This window comes from Oncorhynchus clarkii, chromosome 20, assembly GCF_045791955.1.
Source record: "Oncorhynchus clarkii lewisi isolate Uvic-CL-2024 chromosome 20, UVic_Ocla_1.0, whole genome shotgun sequence".
In the NCBI taxonomy this organism is placed as follows: Eukaryota; Metazoa; Chordata; class Actinopteri; order Salmoniformes; family Salmonidae; genus Oncorhynchus; species Oncorhynchus clarkii.
Genome location: NC_092166.1, coordinates 67,522,790 through 67,550,762, shown reverse-complemented (window position 1 = coordinate 67,550,762; position 27,973 = coordinate 67,522,790). Strand labels below are relative to the sequence as shown.

At 43.6% G+C, this 27,973-nt stretch overlaps 1 protein-coding gene across 2 annotated transcripts; it reads right to left on the bottom strand.

The window, feature by feature from the left end:
- Positions 1-278: 278 nt before the first annotated feature.
- Positions 279-27,819, bottom strand: LOC139376787 (CDC42 effector protein (Rho GTPase binding) 4b). 2 transcript variants are annotated; one of them, XM_071119715.1, is made up of 3 exons: positions 27,715-27,801; positions 4,827-4,944; positions 279-4,694 (listed from the first exon to the last, which is right to left on the bottom strand). In XM_071119715.1, exon 3 carries the CDS (start codon positions 4,641-4,643, stop codon positions 3,690-3,692), a length of 954 nt encoding a protein of 317 aa, XP_070975816.1. In that variant the 5' UTR covers positions 4,644-4,694; positions 4,827-4,944; positions 27,715-27,801; the 3' UTR covers positions 279-3,689. The 2 variants fall into 2 exon arrangements, with proteins under 2 accessions (XP_070975816.1, XP_070975815.1); XM_071119714.1 differs by having other exon boundaries at positions 279-4,944; positions 27,715-27,819.
- Between the last annotated feature and the right edge of the window lie 154 nt (positions 27,820-27,973).

Here is a 27,973-nt window from a genome sequence, read left to right as displayed (position 1 = left end):
AAAAAGGCATTTCATTGTACATGTGCACGTGACATTAACTTGGGGAAAAAAACAGATCGGCTGTCTTTCTATGCTTAACTGTGTGGGATTTTTGGAGAGGAGCATCTCTAACACTGCTTTGTGTGAATACCAGTGTCGAACAAGTCGCCTCAGGCTCCTTATGCGTGTAAATCTTAAACTGGGTAAATAAAACGTGAACTTACTCATAAGTATTTTCCCACTGAAAAAGCTCCTGTAGTGACAGACAACATAGAATGTGAAATAAGCCACAACACTGCTCCTGGTAAAGATTACCAGCTTTCTCTTTTTATTGAAAAATATAGCTGTTATTTCAGAAGAGGAAGAGTGAGGGAGGTAAATATATATTAATATACAGTAGAACGAGAGAAAGAAGAAAAATAGCACATACTTGGCATAAAAACTGTAGCCACAGAAGGAAAATAAAATGTAACATTCTACAGCTGAGACTGAAAAAGAACAATCCTTTCCCCTTTTTACCACAGGCATCAGGCCAGGACACTGAAATCCGCTTGAAGTTGAAAGCCACGTTACCTTCTGATGGCTCTTACATTAGCGTCACTATGCCATAATGCCTATAACGAAACATAGCAATAGTCACCATTTGTCATAGATGATACAATTAGTATTTAACTACTTCTCATCAGCAGCAAATAACATGGTGGTGAATAGGAAGGAGTGTTTTGACAGATGAAAATATCCCCATATTGGGTAAGAACAGATAAGAGATTACAGCAGCTCAACCCACTTTCCATGGACAAATTCTACAACAAATGGAACAAGCAACAGAGTTTCAAATAACAAAGCAATCCCAAATTTGACCCATTTACAAATTAACAGCGCGAGAGGCCTGAGAATTATCGTAATGTCAAAAGGTTGACTATTACATAATTGGCACATTTACATCTGGTCATTTTAAATCAATGAACTCGACTGATCTCTTTAATACAGACACATGGAACTGACATACATAGCATGAACGCATGGCTGAGTGATGTCACATCCTGGAATTGTCCCTACCCTCACTTCAACACCATAGGATAATGTGTGCCCCCCCTCCCTCGCCCAACCAACGCCATAACAGGAAACAAGAACAGTGCTCCCCCAGTGTCACAAATATAATTTCCTTTCACAGGCATAAAGGCAATAGATTACTCAGGGATCCAGGAAGGATTGAGCAGGTACTTCCTGCTTTACCATAACAGATGAGATCATAATCTGACCAAATTAATGAATGTGAGTGAGGGGTAGGAACCTAGTCACACTGCATGCATCTCAAAAGGAACCCTATTTGCTATATGGGCCTTGGTCAAAAGTAGTGCTCTATATAGGGAATAGGGTGCCATTTGGGATGCACAACTGTAGGAGAAACTAAACAGGTGCACCTGTCCTTTCCCAGACATGTGACTCATGAATGGATGAGTCGTTGGGTCAGTTACCGACCAATCAGCCAAATATGTTTATGAATGAGAGGGTGGAGCGAAGCCAGATGGTGTTGATTCAATCTTCTCCTACGGTAGCCCAGGCCTGCATGGCGCAATGGAGAGAGGTGGGTAACAGTCACTTATCACTAGTGTTCTCTTATTACTTATATCCTCCTCCCTTCAGACGTCTCTCCTCTTGCTCCTAACCTGCTGATCCTACAAGCCTGTGGTATGTGTGGGGCAAGAGATGACCACATACAGATATAGTATCTTAATTAGATCACCCTGTTGCAGAACTTGTAGGACATGTAAAAGTTGTAGTGTATTCAAGGTTTAAAAAGGCTTTGAAGTTTAATTTCCACTTTGAAATGTCAGACTTGATTTACCCTTATGAAAAATGATTCAACCCTTACAAAAATGTAGATGAATTATAATCCACATTTCCTAATGTAATTCCCATTTCCTGTTGCTGCAGGATTATTTGTAGCAAACTGGCTCAAATTAAGATCCTACATCTGTAGACATGACAGTCTACTACTGCACGGTCACCACTCTTGTTCACAACCACTTTCTCTGCTCCTGTAAAATTGTCTTTTAAAAATCAGTTTCTAAAACATATGTACAATAAAAAGTGCTACTGGACATGATAGCGGCAACAAAAAGGGCACATTTTCTTCGCAAAATGTACATTTGTCCTTAATAATAAGTCAAGCAAAACAAAAAAGAGAAAAAAAATGTACATGAAAATAAAATAAAAGTGATTCTTTATGTACAATAGTGTTTTAGGGAGTGAGCCATCTTGCTATACCTTGGCAGTGCTAGCAGGGGAGTCCATTGATCTGAGCTAACAAAGTGTCATGGACTCATGGCCTAACAAAACAACTCCAAAGCTAAGGCCTAAATTGGCTCACTGGGTTGGATAGTACCTTAGGGAGGATTTGGGAGATCTTTAGTTCATCCAAGCCTAACTTTAACAAAGCTCCCTATAAATCAAAATGATGGTGACTTAAAACGGGGCACATCCAATAAGTAGTTTCTAACAAATGAAACTTTTGCCTCATTTATGACATCAGAGTGTGCTGGGTATGTATAGAGCGTGTTTAGAAAACTGGTCCATTGTAAGTGAACAGTTGACACTAAAGCTGACTAATGGTTAGAATAATGAACCACCAAGTTGTGACATTGATTTAGAACCTGCTAGAAGACCAACTTATCAATTATGTATGTGCATACAATGTATAAACGTAGAGGGAAAAAAAACGGGAAAAAAAACTGAACATTAACAAACCAATATTTTAACTGCATCTCACGATTCTCACTTCACTCAACACACACAATTAATTCAAGGCCCCAAGGCTATGCGGCTACGCTAGCAAACCCTGGGATACTTTTCTGTTCTTCATTTTATTTCCCCCCTCCAAAGCTGTGTGAGAAACATACCGTTCATCCCATTACATCATATGACCCGGCCTCCACCTAACGCATCACACCTCCCTCGAGGAGGACTGCCGTTTGATCAAAAGTGACCTCGGTCAACCTCCATACTTCCGCTGTTAAAGAATGTGACGATCAGTGTGACAATCAGTGACCGCTGGTTGGTGGTTGGCTTTCCCTTCCTTATTAATGCGCTATAAGGAATGTTAGGGAAGGGAAATCCTCTGGATGAAAAGACAATGGGGGCGTGGGTGGGATATGTTCATGTTGGATATAAGTGGATATGAGGGTTGAGATCCTTGAGATGTGCCCCCTTAAAGCATTAACACACTGATGACATATTGGAACTGTGGGATTAGATCATCATAATGACAGATCGTATTTCTACAAAAGGAAACCCTCAAACCAATACCCGGTGTGTGTGTGTGTGTGTGTGTGTGTGTGTGTGTGTGTGTGTGTGTGTGTGTGTGTGTGGAATTCCGTAATGGCTAGAGTAAAAGGACTCATAGGACAGGCATTTTGTTTCCATGAACTGTAGAACACACACACACACTGGAGTGAATAAGGCTCAGTAACAGATGGTGAGTGATTGAATCTTAATACGGGAAGTAAAGCAGAATAAGGTGTGCAATTAGAGATTCTCTGGATAGATCCATATGTAAAAATGTAGGTGCACCAACCCTTCCCACCCAGGCTTGTACTAGCTTCAAAACTCATGAAGAATACTAGTCTCCATCCGTGTCCTCGTAAACCATGTTCTGGTGTCTTTATAAATCACGTTCTGTGTCGGTGGTGTTACAGCCCTGTTCTGTTTCACACCCTGATTTCATCTTCGTCCTCGTCCATAAAGGAGAAATCTTTGTCATCCTCCCCCCCAACACCTGGAGAGCTGTACTTGGCGCTGTCCGTGTCCCCCTCCTGCAGGTGGTGGAGTGGTTTCTCCTCAAGAGCGGCGGAGCCGGAAGAGGAAAAAGAGCAGCTGTCCAGGTGGCTGTGGTAGTTCCTGGAAGGAGTGTAGGGGGGGTCTGCCATGATTTTCTGCTGTGGATAGGTGCTGCGTGGAGGCCTGACTGGCGGCTGTAGATCCACCTGGTCCTCAACATTGTCCTCCGTGGTCGGAGGACTGAGCGGGGGTGACCCACGGCCCTCGCTGCCCTTCCCCTCCTCGTATCCTAGGTCGTCTTCCTCCCAGCCCTTCTTCTCCATGACGCTGAGGATGTCCCCCAGCATAGATGGACCCAGGTCGATGTGGAACGACATGATGGATTCCGCATGCTTCATCCCACCACCTCGAAGATGGGACGGTGGCAGGTCAGTCAGTTCGCCGAAGTTCCGCTCATCGAACTCCAGGTCCATGGCCGCGGCACCGTTGACCGGTTTTCTGATTCCTTCGACCTCGGGCAGCTTCTTCAGAGGGCTGGAGGAGACGCTCTTGGGCATCGGGGGACCACCGCCCGTCCTGCCCGCGTCCTCGTCGTTGAGGTAGGGCAGGGAGATGGCATTTTTCACAAAGTTTGGCGAGCCACCAGGGGGAGCCAACGCGTTCTCGCCACGGTTCACCGACTGGGAGCGCTTACTGCTCCTGAAGGTTCGGGACAGCAGGCCTGGTTTGGGGACAGGTCCAGGGGAGCTCTGCTGCACCTCTGGAGCTGGTTCTTTAGGGGGCTCCCCAGACCGGGTACTGAGGAATGAGGTGTCCCCAAAGGCATCTCCGCCACGACCCACATGCATGGTGTGTCTGAAGTCCCCGAGAGGGGCGCTGATCATCTCTGCAGTCAGGTCGACTCGGGAGCGACGCTTGGACTGGTTCGAGGTTAGCTGCTTGAGGATAGGCATGGTGATGTCTGATGAAGTCCCTCAGTGATATAATACTCAACAGGAACAGAAACAGTTCGACAAAGACACTCCTGGTTGATGCTAAGTATTATGAGATGTTTGTGTCTTTCTCACGTTTAATTGTAAACTGTATTGTCAAGGCAAGGAGAAATCCAGGTGTCTGGAGTACACAGCCATTGTGGTCTGGCAAACAGCTATGTTGAGGTCTGGTGCAGATAATCCACAAATCAACCTAAGGGAATAACAGAAGAGAGGACACATTAAAACCACATTACAAGACCTATGCAAACCAACTCAGATCCTCAAAGTTGGCAGGGAACATGGAAACTAACTTAACACAGAGTGGCTTTGTCATTTTATTCCTTTGGACTGGAAGCAAACGGGAAATGACAGTAAACAGCAACTATTTCCAATCGCTGCTGATTGCATCTGAGGCACAGAATCAAGACAACTTTCTTAATCTATGCCGCTGTGCCTCAAATGTGGAAACTTTTGTTGCCAGGCCGGGGCTTTTAAATAAAACCTCCAGTTGAGTGGTTCATTTCTTTCTCACTTAACTGAAACTCGTTAACCTTCCAAGTTTAAAAAAACTGGGAAACACACAAGTCCTTGATTGTAATACATTGGTATTCATGACCATACTTGATTTTTTAAAAATGGCACTTCCAAGTTCCCAAAAATGTTGAAATATTGTTTAAAAGCGGCAGCCGGAATATTAATCAGTTTGGCTTTTCAATTTTTAGGAGGCGGCTGTCTGTCGTCTGAAGTCCGCACTGCCAATACAGTACTCTGCTCCACTGCTGCAGTTCCCATTTGGGCCCCTGCATGCCTCCCTTTGTTACATGACCCTATGATCCCAGGATACTGAGAGCCCAGTGGCTCCAGCTGCCAGGGATAAAGACAGGATGGAAAAAGGAATGGAGAGGAACATCATTTCTTCAGCAGCTTGGATTAATTTAGAGCAACAGATCAGACTGTCACCGACTGACTATTGTTCTGCTCGCACCCTTCTGTCACTGGCAGATGAACTCGGTCTTGGCTTTTTCTCTCCCTCCGTGTGTGGCTCTCAGTTCAGACACCTTTAAGAGGTTGTTTAAAGCTTACTCCCACCGCCACATCGTCCATATGGTCAAAGGTGACCTGCATTACTGAAAGCCTGGTGTGACTGATCACTGTGTTCAGAACTTAAATTGTGATTAGAGTCAGGGACCCTGATAAGCCTACAGCACTGCCATTGGGAGATGTACTGCTTAAGTGCTCTGGATTTCACAGCAGATACTTTGATCTGCAACCTGGCCTATTACTCAATAAGCCAGACAATATGGGCCGTTTCAGAACCTGGTGGGGAGTATCTGCTTACCCAGGCCAATCGGTCTTAGTGTTTCATTGCTGGCTCAATGGTGACACGATCCCAAAACATAATGGTGTGAGTGGACAGATCATCAAAGTTGGTGGCTTTTCGTCTTTTCCCTCAAGTAGGGCAGCAGCCTGCAATAGGGCCTACTAGGCAAATGAGTAGGCCTAGGTGATGTCAGCGGTCTCAACTGTGTGGCTGCTAGGCGCCATCCAAGCATTCTCTTGTGTTTTCAAACCAGAGCGCATGCATGCGCACACACACTTCACAGGCCTCCTCTCTGGTCTCGTGTGTTCATACCTCTGGATGAACGGGGCCTCTGGTAACAATATTCCAAAAACAGCGTCTCCTTCAAACTTTTACATCTAAGACAACAAGGGCCGATTCGACTGAAAAGGCAACTGTAGCAGCAGAGAGAACAGACAGCTTTTTGATAGCCATGTTAACCCAGTTCTTCGCCTTTCAAAAGGACAGAACATCCCTAAGGACAACTCAATTATCTTCTTGTCTGCCTACCATGGATGAACCTTTTTATTCAATAATCGTTCCTCAGTCATTAGGACTCAGGGTGTAGAGGTTTAGCCCCCTCAAGAAAGAATTCCCATTTAGACAAACAATGAAAACTATATGAGCAAGGAGACAAAAACTGAGCATGAATGACTGCACAAGAGGTTTGCAAAAGTAGAAACTTAATACAAACTATTAAGTCTTCACCAACAACTGAAACACTTTAGCCATTATGAAAGCGCACATTTTTTCAAAAACAACCAAACGAATTAGCTTGGTCATGACAGCTTTCAAGGGACACAATTGTGAAACCTCACAGTGTGCTATTGTGGCTAAGAGTCTCTTAAGTAGGCCTAGCTTACATTACTGCAGGGTGATCCATCATTACCCATTATTATCCGGACACATTATTACACAACTCACTATGCATGAGAACGCAATCCTCCAGCCGGCCTGCTTCTCCTCCACATGTCAGCGTCTCGGTCTCATTTAATGTGCAGGCCTATGACCTTAGCTGTGTAGTGTACCACTGCAGGCAAAGGACAACCCACTTATATAATCATAACACTTTAATACAACAACACGTTGCTTGCCAATTGTAGTGTAAGATTTAATAGGTTGACATTTTCAATAAGGCTGAAAAAGAAAAAGCAAGAAATGACTCCCAATAGACAATATGTCACTGTCAACAACAGTAGTTAAGTTTACTACCTGGTAATAGCCTACACAGAGTGCCCATGCCCATGTTTGCCAGGCCAGGAGGAAGCAGCCAACTAGAGAGACTTGGCAACATGGATTGACAACAGAGAGTGCCCTGTCCTGGATTTCAGTAAAGACTCCTCATGTGTCCCTCCCTGCCCTTAACTAGTTCTCTGCCCATGTCTCCATGGCGACCTTAGGCCAAGTACTGCTTGGCTGCCCAGCTAGCTAACTTCCTGCCCGTAAGCCTCTGATAGTGGCCCTTATCCCCTCCAGAGTGACATCACCTTTAACTCATGGCTGCCTGCCATAGAACCATCTCAGTCCCAAATGGAATCCTATCCCTTATGGGTTCTGGTCAAAAGCAGAGTACTATAGAGGGAATAGGGTGTCATATGGGATGCATGCCATGTCTCAGTCCCTACCAGTTGGGCTCCGAGTGGAATAAGAGGTAGAATACCACAATAGGACTGCTAGAGGCAATGGAATGCGTTTGATGTGATTCATCATTAGAAGATATTCATACTCTGGATAAAAGATCAGTCGGTTCTCCTCAAATATCAAAAGGGCCGAACCGCACACCTTGGGTCCTTATAAGAAATGGCCCATAATCCCCCGTGTGTGTGTTCGGGAGCAGTGTCTTATCGCAACAGTTTTACCACTTGGTCCCATTATCACATGCATGACAAAAGGAGAGGAGAAGACTCCAGGCAACACTGTCATCTTCAATTACATCCTTTCAATATGAGTTTACATAAATCATGCAAGCTATACGAAGCCACAGACATTCCACATCAAGCTCAAAACATTCCAAATGGATTGCCTATTTGTAGCCCCTTCGTTGCAGGCCAGGGGCGACAAAGCTGGGAAGTTAACTTTGAGCACCATTTCAACGCAGTGAAAAGTCCAGACAACTATAAAAATACTACTAAAAAGCAAAAGCCAGGCAATTTGATATTTTGCCTAGTACGTCATGCATGGATGGGTAAGAGTAGTCACTTGGGAATCGACAACCAAGCTGTATGTCCCAAAATATGCTGCTCCCCACACCCACACGTTCTAAAAACACAGCCGCGGTCTGGATTCCATCTCAGTAATCTTTCAAATGCTGCCCAGAGCTGGACTAGTGGAGCAGGCCCTGCTAGCTACACTCCAGACTTAGAGAAACACATATGACATCACAAATCTTTGTTCAACTTCCAATATGGTGTCCAGATTCATTTCAGTAACTAGATAAACTGGGTGGAGACGAGAATGAGTGGAATGTGTGCTCTTTTTCAATCTGCGTTTTGAATCTGAGCGTCATGCCAAAGCATTAGCCAGCGATGGTGACTTTATGGAACACACTTTGGAGCCACCCGACCAAATTCACATAGAAATGGGAGTTATAGATCGATCATTCTACTTGAAAGCAAAGTCTAAAAAGCATTTCTATGCTTCCCGTTCTTAAGTGTAATTTTTTCGTCTTTTAGTTTAGGTTTTGTACACCAGCTTCAAGACAGCTGAAACAAAATGTTTGGCTATGGAAAATATTTCACTGCGGTTTAGATGGTACAATGATTCTCTACACTATGCTATCTGATTTTGTCACAAACTGAAATTATGCGAACTATTCGAGTTTTAGCAACCAGGAAATGGCGGAGTGACTTCTGCATAGTGCATCTTTAAGCACTCAAAGCATCACATGATAGCAGATCCAACTGACAGAAAGGTCTATGAATGATTAACAAATCGTTATGGTCGCCCTCGCGCCAGGGCACCAACAGAGGATGACGTCATCAAATGCCCCATTCATACTAAAAGGCTAACCCGAGCCACACTGTGCTAACTTGGATATTTTTCTCTCCATATTTTCCTTGGTTCCTAGAACTACGGTGGACGTGTAAAGCGGCCAGCCCAGTACAGCTTAGCTTGTGCTGTTAATCAGGAACGTCCCCATTAACTTCTATATCACACACAATCAACCTCTTACTCTGATAATCCTCCTGGTTTACCAGCTAGGCCACAATCCTACAACCATGTTCCGCACCGAAGAAATGTCATCAAGTCAATCTTCCGTCTCTCCTTTCACAGCTGGACCACCTTGGAGAGAAACAAGCACACCTAGCATAGTTGTGGGCTGCATTTTTCAACAGAAAGAGAGAGAGAGAACATTACTTTTTCACGAGGCGGAAGGGAAGGCGCTACTGGTGTATTGTGAACAGTTAGTGGATCTTACGCAACTGCAGAGTCACTGTAACATACTTTATGCCCTGTTAAATATTGAATTCTGACTGGGCAAAGTCACATTTTAGTTAACATTGTTATAGGCTGTTAACTGTTAATAAGAAAAAGAAAAGAAAAAGTTGACTTTCTTGCTCAATCAACAAAACAAAAAAAATTTAGTTTCCTTTTAGGGTTCCACAACCATTGCTCATACTACATGCTCCCAACTTGTGTCAGCCATGTTCGGGTAAACTATTTCATGGCCCAACACAGTAATTATGTTAGACAGGGTATATTACATTACCCATGTTTAGTTAATATCACATCTGGACGATGCCTTGTACACGCAAGCCCATGAGATCATTACTGTCGATTTGGCAAAAACATTTAAGGCTACTTACTTAAAATTGTGGTATTTTGGAATACTGAGGCCACATTCTTACTACTAGGGTGTAGTGAAAAGCTATAACTAGTCTAATCCATTTAACCAATGAGAGTATTCCTGTTTTGTTTACCTTGAACTGTAAATCCCTCATCTCCCCCTACCCCCATCCCTCCCCATCACTGACCCGCCTTGAGAAACAACCCATATTGAGGTGATAATGTCATTAGGAGGATGGGGCTGCTGCAAGCTGTTACGGCCCATCAATAAAATGACAAATTAATTAAAACAAAGGTAACAAGTTCACAACTCCGGTGCCATCAGGGACCTTAATGGGCCCTGCAGGTCCACACATATCACAACATGCTGCTCTGTACACCCTTATGTTAAACTAAGGAAATTGTGTGTCTATAGCTAGGGCTGACAGTGTGAGAACTTGTGAAGAGCAGAATCAACAACATCTGCATAATTGGGTTAAATGCGGAAAACACATTTCAGTTGAATTACATTCAGCTGGGCAACTGACTAGGTACCCCCTTTCCACTTAAAAATCACAGTGTGGCTCAGTTGGTAGAGAATGGCGCTGGCAACGTCAGGGTTGTGGGTTCGATTCCCACGGGGGTCCAGTACTGGAAAAAAAATAAAATAAATAAAAGTATCCACTAAGTTGCTCTGGATAAGAGTGTCTGCTAAATGACTAAAATGTAAATCATCAAAACAGTTGCTTTGTGAGAAGGTGTTCAGTTGTTAAGCCATTGTTCAGTAAATGAAAGCTGAAAAGTATCCGTGGCCTGGCTTTGGCCCAAGTGAGACACTGGGTGTCGGCCCGCTTAGATGGAAACAGAAAAGTCTGGGCCTTTTGGATGAAACAGAAAAGTCTGGGCCTTTTGGATAAAACACTGGCGTAACTCCTAAATGGAACTGCATCATTAAGGACATTACTGTAGGTCAGAAGTGAAGCAGACATGTAACCCAACCTAGATGGGTAATAACAGGTAGACCTGATATTGCTTGTTTTTCATGTTTTGATGGATAGACCTGTACCTTCCTGTAACTTAAATACAAACCATTGAATCTAAGCCAAACAATTTTGGACCAATATTGCGACCTGGATATGTTTCCAGGAAATATCTAACAGTATTCTTACATGGTGAATTCAGGGCGATGAACGTAGGCATGATGTCAATATCATATCAAGTATAATCTGACAATGGCCATGTAAACAATAGTTATTCTGGGCACAGTGTCACATGTACACAGAGTGTTCTGTCTACGTAATGTCCCATTGTTCTCAGAGTAGTTACTTGCCATTGTCACCATAACCTGTTCTAGTTTATCTTCACAACCAAATGTGTTGGTATGTTATCTGAGGCTAGCCTTCATATGACTAATGAGAGAGAAAGAACTATGGAAATAAAGAGCGAGAGAACTATCCCTCCCTATATGGCGAAATGGTGTCGTCAGCTCCTGGTCCGTACTGACTCAGGCATCACTAACTATCAGCAAACAGAATGTGTAAATAATTACTAGGGTCAATCCCTGTAGGGCTTGTCCACAGCTAAGCCACAGCTAAGCTTGTTTACAACAACGCTCACTCAATGCGTTTAAAGTCGAAGCGAGTGAGAAAAGTCTGAACTAGAGCAATGTTTACACTAGTTTTTTTTTCAGAATTGACAACTTTAACAGACTATTCTGACCTGTAGAATAAAACACTTGAAAAGGTCAATAGCCTGTGGCAAATACAAAACACTCAACAACTTTAGCCTATAGCATGGGGGTCAGGCTGACGGCATGAGAGCGGTATAGTAACATTATCCCTGTCTGTGTGGGCTAGGAGGTTGGTGGACAGCATGGTGAAGTGATGTAGAGAGTTCTGCAAGGCAAGCCTGGACAGCTGACTGGGTAAATAGACACACCTCAGCAGGAACACTATAGGAAGTGTGTGTCTAAACCCACCTAAACGGGCCGCATGCACACAGAAACAACCCACAGGAGCATGTTCAACAAGGGAACATAACTTCAGCGTGCCTCAACCAGCAACTAGCCAGCAGTGTGTTACTCTACTCTGTGTGGCCCCCTCTCCAGCACACACACCCTACCCTCCACACCCGCCCCACTATCCATTTCCCCCAGTGTCATGGTTCAAATCCATCTCATGTAACTTGCGGTTAGCTTATTGTTGTTCATCCCTTGTTATATCCTCACCACTGCACTGCTAGCTAACCGTTAACTGTTGATCTCATGTAACACATTTCAGCCACGTGTTCCTGTGGCGGACTGCAGGAGAGAGATGTTTTTAATCTTTCCATATCCTGCCATCAGTCAGCAGCTAGGGGCTTCCAAAAAAAACAGACTCACTACTAGTCCGCCTGCCTCCCCCCGCTGCGCTAGTTGACTGCTTTTAGAAACCTGCTACTCTTGCATGGTTGGACAAACAGTGTGTGGTTCAAACCTGGGTGGGCAGTGTGTGAAGTGATCTCAGCCATAACCAGCAATCAAATGGATGATGAACATGATGTTTCAGTCTTGTCAAAATCTCCCTCTGTAGAAGATGATCCCCTGAGGCGTTCCCTCTGGAATCCCCTCCGTTGTACCTCTATGAATAACATCCTGTGTGAGAAACGCCGCCACCGCGCATTCCCTCCTAAAGGAGTCGCACGCTTCCCATCCAGAACATATATTATGACCACATTTTGGTACGTTTTGGTCTTGAACAACGGTTTCATTGGCTGTTCGTGCACAAATTATTTCTCAAGGCAAGTCGAAGACTTCGGAGTCGAAGTCCACGCCCGTTCATCGGCCAAATTCATTCTTCAATGAAGCGTTTGTCATTCAACACTTTTTCCAAGTGAAGGTATTTCGAGGGAGTATGCGAGCAAACTCGTTCGCGGCTAGGCGCCAGCCGAACCAAAGCATGCGGAAGCCTTAAGGGCCAAGCCAACAGAGGGCCGGAGGCCAGCCAGGATAGGAGGCATACCACCCTGTCCTTGTGGAGTAACAGGGACTTTTCTAAAGGAAAGACAGACGGGGGGCACCAAAGACAAACATAATAGGGGTGTGGTATGTTACCACTTTACCCCCCCCTGCCCAGGAGGAATGCATGCCAACAGTTAATGAACACATGCTTTTACACTGTCCTCCAAGTCTTGCATGCAGCGCTTGCTGTCATTATCCCCATAGAGGGGCACAGAAGGGGATTGAGTGTGTGAGAGATTAATAAGTGTATCTATTAGTACGTGTTTCACTTTTCTATTATTTCTCCATTTTTCTTTCTCTCTGTATTGTTGGGAAGGGCCCGTAAGCATTTCACTGTTAGTCCACACCTGGTGTTTACGAAGCATGTGACGTATAAAATGTAGATTTGATCTGAACCCCTCCCTCTGTCAGAGAGGCCTAAGCAGCAGCTAAGAGGATACAGACCAGGGGGATGGACTCACTCAACAGGGTAACAGCTGCTTCATTATGGACGGACATTAGTCCTTAAATAGAACCTTTTTGCATAAAAGGAGAGACTGGAACCCAAACTTTATTAGATTGGAAAAGATGCCCATACTACTGAGAGAATTGGGCTACAGTTTCCCTTGTAGTAGGAAAAAGACCATGACAATGTGCCATTTCATCAAAACTCAGGTGAAGTTATTACTACAACGTTACTGGACAATGGAACACTGATTGGCTCTCCATCCAAATGGGAGAGCCACGCACAGAGTGCTCACCCATGCCAGCTCGATTGCTCTGCCTGTGCCCCAGAATGAGCGGAGCAGCAGCTGATTTTTTTGTTGCTAAATCACCAGAAAGATAAGCAGATACCAGCGTTGTACAGTGCATAATCCAGCCAGCGCAGCAGCTACTGCTGATTAACACACAGTTACAGTGAAAGTCATGGAGTTCCAACTGAGCAGCTCGCTCTCTCACTGACAAGAATGAGATAATAAAAAACGGCAAGGTGCGCTCTTTCAAAACCCCAGCAGATGTCAACAAAACCTGGCCCCAAAGACAACACAGACAGCCTCACAGATATCTCTTTACTACAGCCATAATACAAATTCACAGCAGTTTGACAAGCTGAACAATCAGTAAATAGGCTGGTCTGAGTGAGAGTCTGCCACAAACACTACAAAGCACCATAACACACATCGTTGGGTTGATTTAATTGAACCTGACTAAATTGAGTGGCATACTGTGTGTGCGCGCACGTACACACACACACACACACACACACACACACACACACACACACACACGTTTTATTCCATGCAACTTTGCAGGAATGCCCAGTTCAGGCCCAGCAGATGGGGATGGGTTACCGGCCTCACCAACACACGCCAGACGGCCTTCTCCCGGGAAAGTGACAGCTGGATGATAGGGATGTGACATTTGCCCGGGGAGGATGGAGGAATAGGACACATTTGTCAGGGGTGGACTGGGTAATAGGACACGTTTGCCAGGGGAGGACTGGGTAATAGGACACGTTTGCCAGGGGAGGACTGGGTAATAGGACACGTTTGCCAGGGGAGGACTGGGTAAAAGGACACGTTTGCCAGGGGAGGACTGGGTAATAGGACACGTTTGCCAGGGGAGGACTGGGTAAAAGGACACGTTTGCCAGGGGAGGACTGGGTAATATGACACGTTTGCCAGGGGAGGACTGGGTAATAGGACACGTTTGCCAGGGGAGGACTGGGTAATGGGACATGTTTGCCAGGGGAGGATAGTGGAATATGATCAATGTGATGCAAACCAGTGGCATTGGTCCAGCCAGGTCCTGCTGAACAGATACTCAGAAGGATGGTGTTTTCCATTAAGACTTACCCCACAACAGTGTTTTACTTTAATGTACACTCTAGTGTTATTGTGTTTCCATCAGGAGTGAGACACTAAAAACTTGTGGCGTCCGTTTGTTCTGACCTCTGCCTCGATTTATAAAATAAATTAAAAAAACATTCAAACTTAAATAATATTTCAGTGTCTGAGTGTTTTTCCTTTAAGTTGACAGTTAACTACTTAACAATGGCTGAGAGCTGAAAAGTACCAGTGGCCTTACTTCTGCCCCAAGTTAGAGCAGGTCTGCCGGAGCCATGGCCCAGTGAGACATGGATAAAACACTGGGGTAAATACTCATTGGAAATACGCCACGAGTGTCACATCTAATGGATAGAGACAAATACTTTGAGCCACTGTGGCACTTAATCACAAAATCAGTGGGCAGCACATGATCAGCCAGACGAGTCCCTCTTCTACCCACATACCACTCCTATCACACAGTCTCATTCGGTTTCCTTGAACTGTAACTATCCTCACCATCTTTCTCTGTGTGGATTTGACATTCAACTAACAAGCAGGTCTGATTTCCTAGAAAACTATAAATGATTTATGTTTGACGACAGTGAGACCACATGCAGTAGAGCCCTGGGAGAATGTCTTCATGTATGTTCACTAGTCCGCAGGCTATAAGAGTGTGTGTGTGTGTGTGTGTGTGTGTGTGTGTGGGCGCATTAAACGCAGTCCATCAACAGCTCCTTACTCACACAGCCCCATATGGAGGTCAAGGGTCATAAAGGCTTTGCACAGTGCGCACGCATACACACACAGCACTGAGTGTTAATGTGTTTGAGCAAAGCGAGAGGTAGAATCGCTAATCTTGATCACATAATGAGTAGCTAGTTGGGATTTCCCGAGTGGTGCAGCGGTCTAATGCAGTGCTTGAGGCGTCACTACAGACCCGGGTTTGATCCCAGGGTTAAGCGTGCGGGTGTTAAGGAGTGCAGTTTGGCGGGTCATGTTTCGAAAGGAGGCAAGACTCGACCTTCACCTCTCCCGAGCCCGTTGGGGAGGTGCAGCGATGAGACAAGATCCTAACTGGAACGCAATTGGATATCACGAAATTGGGGATACATTTAAAAAATAATAATAATAAGTAGTTATTTGGGGTGCATTGCAAGGTGATTTGAAGTGATTCTTCACAGTCAGACTAAGATGTAAACACACGCTCTCTCACGGCTAACAAGCACACACAAACACTGCCCCAGTCTGTCCCTATAGGCTACCACAAAGCCAGTGGAACTGACGAACCGACAAAGTCACTGAGATCACAATGGACACAGATCAAAAAGAAACAAAGCAGTGCTTCCAGTGTAAAGGGAGACAGGAGCCAAACCTTAACGGGGTTCCACATACAGGACACACGCACACACGGCCATCTCATGAGAACCAACCCAGTGGATATATCCGGCCAATCCAGCCCAGAACACCCTCTATTCATATTCACACAGAGTAAAAGGAAATGCATGACAAGGATACTGCTGACAGACAAAGGACTATTAGAGATATTAATTCATCAGGGTAGTGTTACTCCTGCCTATATAGACAGGCCTAGGGGCTCAGTGGTCTAGGAGTCATGGGATGGATAAGCCCTCTAATGGAGTGTCCAAGGCTAGCACAGAGGAGACCACTGGGGAGAGATGACGGCATTCCTTTGTCTTTTCAGCAGCTGAAGCCTACGCTTGAGAGACACCACCGGTTTCTAAGCCCATACGGAGGGAGAGAACGATGAGAGGGAACAATGGAGAACCACTGAACTGTGAACAGACCATAGCATTTCACTGATGGACAGACCAGATGCACACTACTCAGCACAATGTGCGTTTTGAATACATAGGACTCCTCTAGCGTCTAGCCTACACTTTATTGCTCGGCTGCCCGGCTACTAGGCCAGTCAAAGCAGTGGCGGTGTGTCAGAGTTGAAGGGAGTTAACCCGGTCAGGGTTAATGGTTAACCTTGTCTCCATATCAGGACACAGACAACCGAGTCCCACCATAAGGAGGGACAATTCAACTTGGAATCTACAAAAAGTGTAAACACTGCTGCATCAATTACATATTGTAATGACCGTGAGAACACAAACACAACCCTAAAACACTGTTCAATTTGGTTGAAGAGACACTGATGTCCCCCCACCAAAGTCAACCATTTTTTGGACTATAGAGACAATTTATGGAGACAAAAATGAGATCGCATAAAGACTCAGGGTTCTCTTTCTCAAGAGTGTGTTGGTGAGGTACGGTCAAGGTTGGGTTTCATGACTCCAGCTGTTGGTATGCATCTCCTTTCAGGTGGAGTCTTCGCTGGAATGCTCAAATCACTGGGTGGCTGTGACAAATGTTTCAAAACATGTTGGGAGGGTCAGGTGTTCGGTGACAGATTCCAGTGAATGGGTAGAGCAGAGTAGGACAGGTGTGTCGAGTTGTGTCATTTCATGGTGAAGCAAGGAATGTATTGTACTGACAAGTGACAGTCCCACAAACTACTAATGATGCCTCAGGACGTGACTCACCCTGGGAAAATTATAACTTTTTGTCTTTTCTTTTGAGCTCAGGACATGCTAATAAGGTAGTATTATCAGAAATTTCACAGCTTCATTCAAACCTAGACTTCAGGCTAAAAACTGTACTGTAGAAGCTGTGTGTAAAATAGCTGATGGTCAAGTGCTACAGTATAACCAGTAGTCCAACAACCATTAGATCACAATCAATCTTCAAGCAGAAACTGAATACAGCAGCCCGGAGTAGTGTTGAACCACAGATTCATACATAGCCGGTTTGGCTGGATATGTATCTAAATGCTTGTCAAATTACATTGACCGTAACCAACGCAGGTAGGTTTTTGGAATGCACTGTATAGAAATCAGGTGAATCTCAACACAGCACTAAGAGCCAGCTAGCTTCTGAGTATCATCCTACCTATCCCTGGCTAAACTCTGTCCTTTACGGCAAGGCCCAGATCATTTGATGGGGTTGTAACCAGAGTTCATTTTGTTTAGTCATAGTAGGGCTGTGGCAGCCATGAAAATTGTCAGCCGGTGATTGTCAAGCAAATAACTGCCTATCTCACGGTAATTGACCGTTAATTAACATAAACACATTTAGCATCTCATGGCTTCCACACACAGCCTACAAGCCACTGATGCAGACCTTTGGAACATCTACATAAAAAAAAAAATCTAAATCAATCCATTTAATATAGCCTACACCATCACATTAAATCCATTATTCGTTTAAGGAGAGGTCTATAGAAGCATGATATGAAGAAATGTTTTATTTCAGAAGAACATAATGCCATACGGCTGTGGGCTACACTAGTTCATCTAGCAGACAAGATTTGCTTAGAATTATGTGGCATTATTTTATACACTGCTCAAAAAAATAAAGGGAACACTTAAACAACACAATGTAACTCCAAGTCAATCACACCTCTGTGAATTTAAACTGTCCACTTAGGAAGCAACACTGATTGACAATACATTTCACATGCTGTTGTGCAAATGGAATAGACAACAGGTGGAAATTATAGGCAATTAGCAAGACACCCCCAATAAAGGAGTGGTTCTGCAGGTGGGGACCACAGACCACTTCTCAGTTCCTATGCTTCCTGGCTGATGTTTTGGTCACTTTTGAATGCTGGCGGTGCTTTCACTCTAGTGGTAGCATAAGATGGAGTCTACAACCCACACAAGTGGCTCAGGTAGTGCAGCTCATCCAGGATGGAACATCAATGCGAGCTGTGGCAAGAAGGTTTGCTGTGTCTGTCAGCGTAGTGTCCAGAGCATGGAGGCGCCACCAGGAGACAGGCCAGTACAGGAGACGTGGAGGAGGCCAACAACCCAGCAGCAGGACCGCTACCTCCGCCTTTGTGCAAGGAGGAGCACTGCCAGAGCCCTGCAAAATGAACTCCAACAGGTCACAAATGTGCATGCGTCTGCTCAAACGGTCAGAACCAGACTCCATGAGGGTGGTACGAGGGCCCGATGTCCACAGGTGGGGGTTGTGCTTACAGCCCAACACCGTGCAGGACGTTTGGCATTTGCCAGAGAACACCAAGATTGGCAAATTCGCCACTGGCGCCCTGTGCTCTTCACAGATGAAAGCAGGTTCACACTGAGCACATGTGACAGACGTGACAGAGTCTGGAGAAGCCGTGGAGAACGTTCTGCTGCCTGCAACATCCTCCAGCATGACCGGTTTGGCGGTGGGTCAGTCATGGTGTAGGGTGGCATTTCTTTGGGGGGCCGCACAGCCCTCCATGTGCTCGCCAGAGGTAGCCTGACTGCCATTAGGTACTGAGATGAGATCCTCAGACCCCTTGTGAGACCGTATGCTGGTGCAGTTGGCCCTGGGTTCCTCCTAATGCAAGACAATGCTAGACCTCATGTGGCTGGAGTGTGTCAGCAGTTCCTGCAAGAGCAAGGCATTGATGCTATGGACGGGCCTGCCCGTTCCCCAGACCTGAATCCAATTGAGCACATCTGGGACATCATGTCTCGCTCCATCCACCAATGCCACGTTGCACCACAGACTGTCCAGGAGTTGGCGGATGCTTTAGTCCAGGTCTGGGAGGAGATCCCTCAGGAGACCATCCGCCACCTCATCAGGAGCATGCCCAGGCGTTGTAGGGAGGTCATACAGGCACGTGGAAGCAACACACACTACTGAGCCTCATTTTGACTTGTTTTAAGGACATTACATTAAAGTTGGATCAGCCTGTAGTGTGGTTTTCCACTTTAATTTTGAGTGTAACTCCAAATCCAGACCTCCATGGGTTGATACATTTCATTTCCATTGACAATTTGTGTGATTTTGGTGTCAGCACATTCAACTGTGTAAAGAAAAAAGTATTTAAGAATATTTCATTCATTCAGATCTAGGATGTATTTTTTTAGTGTTCCCTTAATTTTTTTGAGCAGTTTAGTATGAAGAATACAACAGAACAACAGAACATAGCTGAACAAAATAGAAAGGATATTTTCTCCAGTAATTTGAGGGAGTGTGTCGAGCGGTTAACAAAAGAAACAGGTTATTATTATTATGCTTCATTTAGAGTTATTTATGACACTTTAGTTCTGATTTTTAATACATTCTAAGGCTGCATAATATGATCAATAACTTGAAATAAGTTGCATGAAAGACATGAGCTCTGCTTGGTTGTGTTTTTGCGCAGTTTGCACACACTTCATCAGTCTCTCATTTACAATTTGACAAGTACTTGATAATGCCTCGAATTTCCCGGTGGCATCCCCTTTATGTGGCCTTAATGCCCCCTAAAAAACGACATGCCTTTTGCAGCCATTATCATTTCCATCTTCTGGCTGCGTGCTCCAAAGTACCTCTCCCTCACATGGCTCTCTTAGATAGCTCAATTCTTATTAGCTAATGCCCATCATGTGATCGGGTCGTTCTCACAGGCTACAAGTGTAGACAGAATATCGAAGATGTTGAAGAAAAAAAGAACAAAAGTCCACATTTACTTTGTCAGACAAGATAAATAGGCCTAACAAACCTATGTCAATCTACTATCCCCCATAGTAGTTGTAAAGTTGAACTATTCTATGCGAGAAATAAATATTCCAAGCGTAGTCTGGGACAGTTGTGGGATGCGATAGATCCCAAATTAAATACAACCTTTTGTATCAAAAAATGTTTTAAAAGCAATGAGGCTGATGCAACAGATCAGAATGTTTAGCTTAAAATATTGATAAACTATTAGGCAATTTCTTCACATTATAAGCGCAGGAATGTGCGCACGGCAGTAGACTGAGCTTGAATGTTCCAAAATGCAATCAATTAGCAGGAAAACACCATTTCCAAAAGTGACCGCAAATGCAATTATGCATGTAATGCTTTTATTATAAAGGTGCATTTTTATGGTGAAAATGATCTTCCCCAAACTTGAAACGCACACATCAAGCACAATCTGCTTGATATACATACGTATGTATGCCAGTTAGGCTCTACACCCCTTGTAAAGCAGATTGTGCTTGTTTTTATTTGGTCATTTGGCCACTTTAGTTGTGATACAAACCTTATTAAAACATATAGGCCTATGGGGATAGTTACATGAGGTGTGTGACTATGAGTAGAAAAAGTCTCCAGAAAAGGCATACGCTGTTTCTTGCCTTACTACACAAGCTGGGAATCATTCACAAGTGATAATGTATCATTCACAAGTGATAATGTATCATTCACAAGTGATAATGTATCATTCACAAGTGATAATGTATCATTCACAAGTGATAGGCTAATATTGTCACCCATGAGACTATTCTTGATTTAATCTTCTCTTTTCATATACACGTGTGAAATTTGTTTTGATTTACAATGGACCACATCCTGCACCGGTCTCAAGAAAGGATACATGTCATCTATGCATTTATATAGCGAATGGAGGACGCTTTTCCCATGGTTCATTTTAATGCCAGCCAGGTAGGCTATACTCCTGTTGTAAATATAAGCAATGTGCTTAATATTAAGAAAGTTGAGAAATAATTATAGTAGGCCTAGCCAATAGAAAGCAGATGGGGATCTTCCGCTTTCTAATAGATTCCATCAAAACCTCGCACGCAATTTCACAGTCTACAGAAATGTGGCGCAACATGACCTCATGGGCTTCCATGAAGTGTTTGATTCAATTTTTGAATACATTTGCATTGATGTCAGAGTGATTAGAGGGACAATAGTGTGGAGTACCAGGCAGTTAGCAAGTTTGGTAGGCTAGTAAAAGACCATCAGCAGCATCAGAGCTTGAAGGAGCCCAATTACAGTGACTAAAACGGTCACGTGGAATTTGACTGCCGCCATGATTCGTGGCGGTAATACGGTCATCGTAACAGTCAACGTCGTTTTGACTAAAATATCATTAGGTCACATTTGAATAATGATTTAGTGTAGTTGTCAAAATGATAAACAGTGGGCCATTTTAGTCATCACATTTGTATTGCCTCATGAACCTATAGTCAACATAACATCACTGACTTCCATACATAGCCTTGTTCTACCAACATCTTTCTGCATGACATCCTATTCTCTTCCCAACCGCAGAAATATGACAAACATAAGAATTATCTTGCCATGTAAATTCAGCCTACATAGACATTGTACATTAAATACAGAACAGACACAAGTATTGGCAAAGTAGAATGGTTTGCACTTCAGTCACACAATTGTTAACAATGTTGACAGACGCCTCAGCCACATTGCTGTCCAAAAGTAGAACGGGAGCTAATGACTGTTTTGCCCAGTGATGTAGTCAAGTCACTAAACCTAGAGTCCGAATCAAGTCCCAAGTCCCCTGTGCGCGAGTCCACGTCCAAGTCACGAGTCCATGGCTGAGTCCTCGAATTCTGGTCCAGGTGCTCAAGTCTGAGTCACTGGGTCCCCATGAACTAATAACTAAGTTATTTACCCAGTAAGATAATGTTTATTGTAGTGCCAAGATGCATTTTTCAATAAATTGTTTGCCATCCCTTTTCCTTTCTGTGCCACCAAATGTTTGCATATAAGCTACTGGTAATGTTACCAGGGCCACGTTCAGTTGCAAGACATTCTCAAACGTTGCAGATAGAAATCTATGAATAGAGCCAACATTATTCCTTAACATATTTTGTTCTACTTGAACGTTTAAAAAAAGTTGCGTCCTGCTGAACTTGCCCCAGGTTGTTAGCCATAGCTAGCTAATGAAGTAAGATAACTGAACATGGTGTAGCCTGAACAAATGGTTTACGGTCCGGTCCGCAAGTAGCCTCGCCTTAAAATGGCCCATGATATGCTTTATCAATGTAAAATCCAGCCAACAAAATGCTCAATAGAAAGAAGAAAAATGTTGAACGGTAAGGGCTAGAATCAAGCTGTTTCTCTGACGAAAAGGATAGACTTGGCTACAGAACCTGGCTATGCAATGCAGTGGAGAAAGTGGGAGAGTTGCGCAAGACTACATATTCAAAGACAGCCTACTTTTCTATACTCAAGGGAAAGAAAAAAAAACATAGCTAAACTGTGGTTTTATCTGTAAAAACTCAATGCCGCTATTGTTTTTATTTCGTAAAGCAGCTTCTGTTTCTTAACCAAGGGTAGTTAACTAGAGAATGTTTTGCAACTAAATGTGGCCCCTAAACTAGAAGGCTGGTGACTGGTGAGCTACGGGAAAGCAAGAGTTGCCTGCGCGATGTGCCTCATTGCTTGCTCCCCCGCAGCTCACCAGCTGATGTAGGCTGTACAAGTTCAGCGCATCCTTCCCACTGCTGTACAGAACTGCACTTCGCATCTGTACTGCTCATTTTAAATTGTGCTGCTAATATTCAAATTGTGCTGATCACTGAATCTTTTAAAAAATAAAATAAAAATGTCGAGTCCACTTTGAAGTGGTTAGAACCAGGGTATCTGTAGTGACGCCTCTAGCACTGAGATGCAGTGCCTTAGACCTCTGCGTCACTCGGGAGCCCCGAGATTGTTTTAGTTTGTAAACTAAAACAATCCATGTTCAAGTAAAAAGATTAACATGGCAATCAATAACGCAGCTGCAGCCCCAGTCCCGTCACATTCAGAAATAAAAACAAATGGTTTAGTATTTACTTTAAAAGCGCTGACGAAGACCAAGAGAACAAGAAACACTTTTCAGTGAGAAAACAGAAATCCCCCCCCTCCAAAAAAATACTTCCGTTTTCAAAGATGTAACCTACGATGCAAAACGCAGTCATTTTATTAAGGAGAACAAAAACTAGTTAGAAAATCAACTATATACTTTAAATGTCTAAATATCGCATTTATTACACTTTCCTTTTCCGCATAATCAAATGGCCTATTTAGAACGGAAGTATGGGTATTCGGACATGACCAATATTTTTGTTGACGAAATTGCCACTTGTAGTAACCCACTGCACTAGAGCTACAGAGCCACAGGAGAACCCTGTAAGTAGCTCAGAGGGTCATAGGATTACAGCCTAGTGACGACAAGAGCTGGAATGTGGTTGCCTTTTTCCCAAGGGTTAGCTAGCTAACTACAATCTCAGTTGACAGCGTCCATTACAGTAAATACATTTGTAAAAGACTCACGCCATAAATACGCATGTTTCTCGTTATACATCAGACCTGCCGTAAAACTGCATGAGTGAACGAGCATTAAAACTCTGCCCGGGAAACTCAGTCACCTTATGGTGACAATAATGCCCTTTATTTGCTGTATAATTTGGAACCATTGGCACTAGGCCACAGCATGCAAAAGAAGGATCGTTGTTCAATATTTAGTTTATCAACAGATTGTGTTTATATGTCCTGCTTTTGTTTAGGCTCTAAGATTAAATAGGCAACGATGTCACGCTCCTATCTCACAGCAATACTGTGACCTACCCATACTGTTAAATAGTTTGCATAAGCTACGGGTCTATTTACTGTATTAGCAGTGTTTTCATCTTTAGCTGCACCTGGAAAAGGATGGTCAATTTCTGAAAGAGAAAACAATGGCAAATTGTTGTGGACTTGTCCATGACAAAAAAAAATTGAATTCAAACATTCAGCGGACTTTTCTCCCCAACCGAAATATGATGGACTGAGCGCGAATTCTGAAACATTGTAGGGCAGGCAAATAAAATACAAATGCAATTACACTAGAAAATTATTTGTATGTCTAATTATAAGATTCCTATGTGTAATTGTTTGTTCTCTTCTCAGTAAACAGCAAATTGTTGCATTCTTGTTAATACCTTTCCCTGTTAATTATTATGGATGCTTTTCATAATTTCCCCCATTTGCACAAGAAACTTACTTGCAATATTCCAGCAACTCGCAGATGTGCGTACGCATGGTCTAAAGTCTGCAGGGAGGTGAGCACATTCTCAAGTTGAGTTACATTTTTATAAATGCCAACTTGTGTTAAAACTGGCACAAGGTTTATAAATTAGGCACCTTGCAATTTCAGAAACATTTCATACTCATTCAAGTAGCAGCAGGTGAAGATGGCTAAGGCCCATAAAAATTAAGTTCAAACAGGTAAAGTTCAAACACCCAAAAAGTACAAAGACGTCCATTTTCAAGTTAAACTGTTTCTTACTTCAATGTGGAAAAGGGTTCAACGGTCATATGCCCTCGACAAGACATCGAAGTTCAAAGGCATCTGCTTCCCTTTCAGGAGAAAGGTAGTTCCTGTAATTGTGCAAGACACAATATCCCTGGTCTGGGACTCCAGTACTGTCCAAGATCAACAGGAGGGAATATAACCAAGACGAGTAACCTGTTATCAACCACAAGAACTTGTGCACACACTAGCAGGGCCTATAGCAGGGGTATTCCCATCTTACCCTAGGACAGGGATCATCAACTAGATTCAGCCCCGTGCCGGAACATAATTACAAATAATTTGTAGACTGCAAATTGACCACAAGAAGCCCAAACAGATATGTTTGACTAAAACATTAATCAATAAAACACTAGTAGGCTACACAAACAAGTGCACACAAAAAAAATCATTACTCAAATTGGTCTTATGGGCCATGAGTATCGGTCTACAGCCCTAAGAATCACTTTGAGGACAATGTAACTTCCACTGAACTCGTTGACTCACAGTGAGATCACTGGGGAATTTGTTTGGCAACTCAAGAAAATGTACACAATTTGACTGAAAGACGCCTGAAGTCAGCGGTTTTATGAAAAGCAGCCGTGGTCAATGCGTCTGAATCCTCCCTCCCTCATTCTCCAGTGGTGCAGACTGTAGGGAAAGCATGACCTCAGAGAAGTGCAGAGCAGAACTGGGCAGGTAGCCAGCTGAGCCCCTTTACGGTGCAGCAGCCAGCAGGAGCCTCAGCCTTCACAACACAGACCAGCAGGCAGCAGGTCCCATGCAGCTATAAAGCAGCTAGACTCCGGGAGAGATGACACACACTAATAGACACACAATAGATTGGGATGGAACGATCACTGGGAGACCCAGAGAGGCTTTTGAGGCAGAGTTGAGGAGGGGTCTGCAGTGTGTGCCAACTGTCAAAACAGCACACCAAATTGTAAGAGGAGAGCAGGGGGAGGAAGAGGAAGAGATCGATAGTAGGTTAGGGTTAGTTAGTAGAGAGTGATATAAAGAGAACGGAGGAGAGAAGTGTGAACATCAATGCAGTGTCACTCTCCCTAAAGCTCAGCTAGAAAGCCTGCGAGGACAGGACAGGCACACAGCTCCTCTAGTTCAGCGTCAGTCTGTCTGTCCATGAGCTGGAACACCCACACTGCACCACTTTCAGTTCCCCATTCTTCCGCATCTCCTCTCCAGGTGTCATGGGGTGAGGTTGTCTGCTAAATGCCAAACACTGACCTTAGAATCCAGTACAGCTGAGTAGAGAGGGGTTACCAAGAGACCCAGACACCATCAATCACACAGCTTCAAATAAAGCAGTGCAACCCAACACCAAAACCCAGCTCATTTGTCAACACGTCTCAATACTTTTGTTTAGAATAACAGTTGCTACGAGAAGGGAGGCGTAGATGCATACTTATTGAACTTGTATTGAGAAAATACGTGGTCAATTGGGGGCTATGTTATGGCTGATACTGTTTACAGCTGATAATTCCCCTAAATACTTACAGTACATGATGACTCAAACACAACGCAATACCAGTTCCTGTAATTATCCATCCGGGCTAATCGAAATCACTCAGCTGATGTGATACCCATCCACTGAGGAACAAGAGGGGGGCCAAGTTGCCTCAGGGCACATATAATGAACTGGAAAAACATGCATTTTGGCTGTGGAAGAGGAGAGAGACACTCAGGGAAAACTTTGAATAATAAACACAAGCATCAACTCAGAACCACTCCAGGCTAGTTTGTTTCACTTTTTGTACATTTCTAATCGTGTTCAAAATGGCATGAGATGATGATGCTCATCGTTTCCCCACGTAGAGTAATTTTTGTGTAACCGGTCATACTAATGGATCAGTGATGCACTATACCACATCGTCCATTTTCAGATTAAGCCAAGCATATAACCAAGTCCTACAGGACGTTCCGTCTACAATATTAACACACTAGTTATTTGGAGTGTTAATGTTTTTTTCACTCAAAATAAACTACTTCATCATCTCAAATAAACATTTAAGCCTCTCCATATCCTCTTATGCTCAAATAAAGTTCATACAATAACAAGGAGGAATCAAGTACCTCACATTACTTTGATCTTCTCACAGATCTGTCCATCCAAGACTTCAAAACGCCTTGTAAACAACATGCTGAGCAATGTTTCACCTGGGCCTACTAGTCACATATCTCCCGCTTCAATGAATGCAGCCAGCACACGCTACTGTACTATAGAAGTAACAAAGCTGGGCCTACGCAACACATACATTAATCCTGTAGGTCATTAATTTAACGTGGCAGAAAACAACTTTCAGACAACCAGCTCACCCAAGGTGAGGTTCAATTGTTGTAAGGATGGGGGTCTTATCAAAACTAACCGAGATGATAATATATTTTGAACATACTCTGCGGTGGGTGGAGTTACAGACATTGATAAAGAGAAAAGGGGGAATCCTAGCCTGTGTGGTTGGTTCATAGTTAACGCACAATGGACTACGGTCTCCCATAAAGGAACCAGACAGTCAAACTGAACAAGCTGCAAGGCGCTGGGATTTCCCGCAAACATATTTGACATTCGAATGAAATGTAAAAGGAAAAAGTATAATCTGCCAACGTTGTCCTCCGATTCAACAGTGAAGCTATTTGAAAGTAAAATTAAACATGTTATGATCCTCAATAATAAAATATGAAAAGTGTAAAAAAGAAACAGAAAAATCAGTATTCAAGCTGTTCAGCAGTTCAAACCATACAAATAGATCCACAATTATAATGCTACTTTCACTTCCTGACAGGGAGGTTAACAAAATTCCAATTAGATAAGAGAAAGTTGAATTTCACAATTGTGCTCTGAACAGAGAAGGATTACATGTCACGTTAGTAAAGAGGACACAACCGCTGTTAAAGGACAATGGATCTCATCCTTTCACAGAATCAAATATCGTTAAAATAGTTTTTAAATCTGAGTACTTCACCTCCAAAGTGTTATGAATTTCCCACCAGCCCAGCAACAAGATAAGTTATCGGTGCGCTGTCCTCATGTACGTCCGTCAAGTTTGTAGTGCAGTGGCGCACAAAACAGTCCTTCCCACTCCTTTCTCTGAGCACCACCTCCTGCCGCGGTTCATTAAAGGGCCAGTAACAATTTATATGCTGAGTCAAAAAGGAATAGCTGTGTGCACGTTTTGACTAATTACATCTTACTTGATAAATCAAGTTGGCTTCTTTTTCATT

Coding starts and splice junctions, on each gene's coding strand:
- LOC139376787 (XM_071119714.1), bottom strand. CDS start 4,712: ATGCCTATCCTCAAGCAGCTAACCTCGAACCAGTCCAAGCGTCGCTCC.